The sequence below is a fragment of the Auxenochlorella protothecoides genome (genome assembly GCF_000733215.1).
Source record: "Auxenochlorella protothecoides strain 0710 unplaced genomic scaffold scaffold54, whole genome shotgun sequence".
In the NCBI taxonomy this organism is placed as follows: domain Eukaryota; kingdom Viridiplantae; phylum Chlorophyta; class Trebouxiophyceae; order Chlorellales; family Chlorellaceae; genus Auxenochlorella; species Auxenochlorella protothecoides.
The window spans coordinates 339509-341821 of record NW_011934258.1 but is presented as its reverse complement, the minus strand read 5'-3'; the positions used below and the strand labels follow the sequence as shown (position 1 = coordinate 341821).

Genomic DNA, 2313 nt, shown 5'->3' with positions numbered 1-2313 from the left:
GGGCACGTCCCCGCCCGAGGACCCCCCCCCCCCCCTTGTCCCGGCACCAGCCTACACCATTGCCTTGCAGCCCCACACCTGTGGTGCCTGGCAAAGACGTTGTCCAGGCCCTCCGCGTTGAGCAGGCCCAGGGACGCCTTCAGCCCGTGCAGCAGGGGGAGGATGGGAGTGTAGGGCACCCCCCCGTTCTTGTTGGTCTTCAGCATGTCGTCGAAGCTGAAGTACACGCGCTTCAGCTTGGCACTCGAGCGGGCATCCAGGGCCTACGGGTGCATGGATGGAAGGGGGGGGGGGGTGGGGGGGTTGCATGCTCTCCACATTGCGACGCATGCATGGGCTCATGGGCAGCGCCGGGGTGCACATCATGTCCCATCCACCGGCTCCAATGCGATGCTGGACTCTTTCGCAGACGACTGGCGAGGCACAGCCACCCTACCCTCAGGCAGCCAGGACCACACCGTGACAAGCTGGTCCCACTGTGTCCGACACCACACCAGCCACTGTGCACCTTGTCCGAGGCGGCAACGATGCCCAGGCCCGTGGGCAGGGACAGCGCCTTCTGGCTCCCCGTCACCGCCACGTCCACCCTCCAGTCGTCAAACTTGAAGGGCAGGGCGCCCACGGAGGAGACGCCGTCCACCATGAGGAGGGCGGGGTGCGAGGCAGCGTCCAGCGTCTCCCTGATCCGGCCGATGTCGCTGGTCACGCCCGTGGCCGTCTCGTTGTGCACCACGCACACAGCCTTGATGCCCTTGGACGTATCCTTCTCCAACAGGTCCGCCAGCCTGTTTTGTGGAGGCGGGGAGTGTGCGGGGGGCTACGCTCAGCTGGGGGGTGCGGGTGCTGCCAGAGGACCCAGGCCACGAACTGGGTCATGAAAGGGTGGCAGCCGGGTGCCGAGGGCAACCACAGGCCCGCTGAACACAGACAGCAAGACGAGCCAGCAGGCCATGCATCTGTGCCGTCGGGGGTGAGGAGGTCCCAAACGCGCCCACCAAACTGCAACACCTCGGGCCGAAACCCTCGGGGCCCCGTCGCCGCTCACTTGTCCTCGTAAGCGCCGTCGCCCCAACGCCCCTCGACCACCTCCACCTCCAGCCCCAGCCGCTGCATCATGTCGATCCAGAGGTGGCTGAACATGCCGTACCGGAAGGTCACCACCCGGTCGCCGGGAGAGAGGGTGTTGGACAGGGCCGCCTCCCAGCCCCCTGTCCCAGTGCCGGGGAAGATGAAGGGCGTGGCCGCAGTCGTGCCAAACACCGGCTTCACCGAGGCCAGCAGCTCCCTGAATGGTGAGGGGGGGGTTGAGGAGGAAGGCGTGAATGTGGAAGTTGATTGCAGGGTTTCAAGCAGAGAGCATAGGTGAGTTTGCCGCAGCGGTGTCGATGTTCACTGCAATGGCCCCGGCTCCATGACCAAGTGTCAGAGGAAGGCTCTGGGGTGCATTGCCAGGAAGAAATCGGCACCAGACCCTGAGCAGATGCGCATCTCAGTTCATGCCCACCCACCCCTACTCTTCCCCTTGAGTTGCTCTCACTTGAAGAAGGGGGCGAACCAAGCGTCCCTATGATTTTGGCTTTGCACAGACATGGCGCGGAGGACATCGTCATGGATGTTAACTGGGCCTGTGGAGCCAGGGGGTTATTTGAGGTGGGAGGTTCACTGATCCGGTCGTCAATCCCTGGCCGACGAAAGATAAAATACGGTGAGTGGATTGCCAACACATGAAACTTCCCAAAGAAGACTCGCCTGGCACGAAGAGATGGTTGCGCCCGGCGGGGGTGAACGAAAAGTCCTCGCCCGATGAGGTGGCGAACCCACGTTTCTGCGGGGGCGAGGGCATGGAGGTGCACGGAATGGGGTGCGGAACATGGTGTCGTGAAAGCAGGACATCTTTCGCCTCGATCGACTCTCAATAGCCTCGTGTGCTCACCCCATCCCGCTGGAGAAGAGGGATCGACAGGGCGGAGAGGTGTGATCGAGACCGATGCCCCGTGGCCCGGATGAGGTTCTGCATCTGGGTTAAGGGCTCAGGAGCAGCACCCTGTCAAGCTCGCGGTTCGGGGAGATTGAGGAGGAAACCTTGGGAATGTGGGAGTGGTGGACACGCCCGAAAACGCTGAGCCACCTCATCCGGCACTGCCGATGACCCCCATCCCCTGCCTCGGCATCTGCTGCTGCGCATGCTTACTCGGATTTCCCATGTCCTTCTCACCACCACATGCCACATGCCGGCATCCTGTGCCCATGCTGAGGCAAGTGACGCTCCAGCGGTTTGTTGGAAAATAAATTCATTACACCAATCCTGGTCTC

The 2313-nt window shown here is 62.9% G+C and overlaps 1 protein-coding gene across 1 annotated transcript in view; it reads right to left on the bottom strand.

Moving 5' to 3' along the window:
• Positions 1-1590, bottom strand: part of F751_4754 (Serine-glyoxylate aminotransferase) — a gene marked incomplete at both ends in the record, with an annotated part of 3670 nt that extends 2080 nt beyond the window's left edge. Inside the window, 4 exons of the mRNA XM_011400855.1 lie at positions 79-263; positions 509-785; positions 1046-1285; positions 1538-1590. Coding sequence (XP_011399157.1) covers positions 79-263; positions 509-785; positions 1046-1285; positions 1538-1590 — 755 coding nt within the window. The remainder of the gene's footprint in view (positions 1-78; positions 264-508; positions 786-1045; positions 1286-1537) is intronic.
• Positions 1591-2313: the final 723 nt, after the last annotated feature.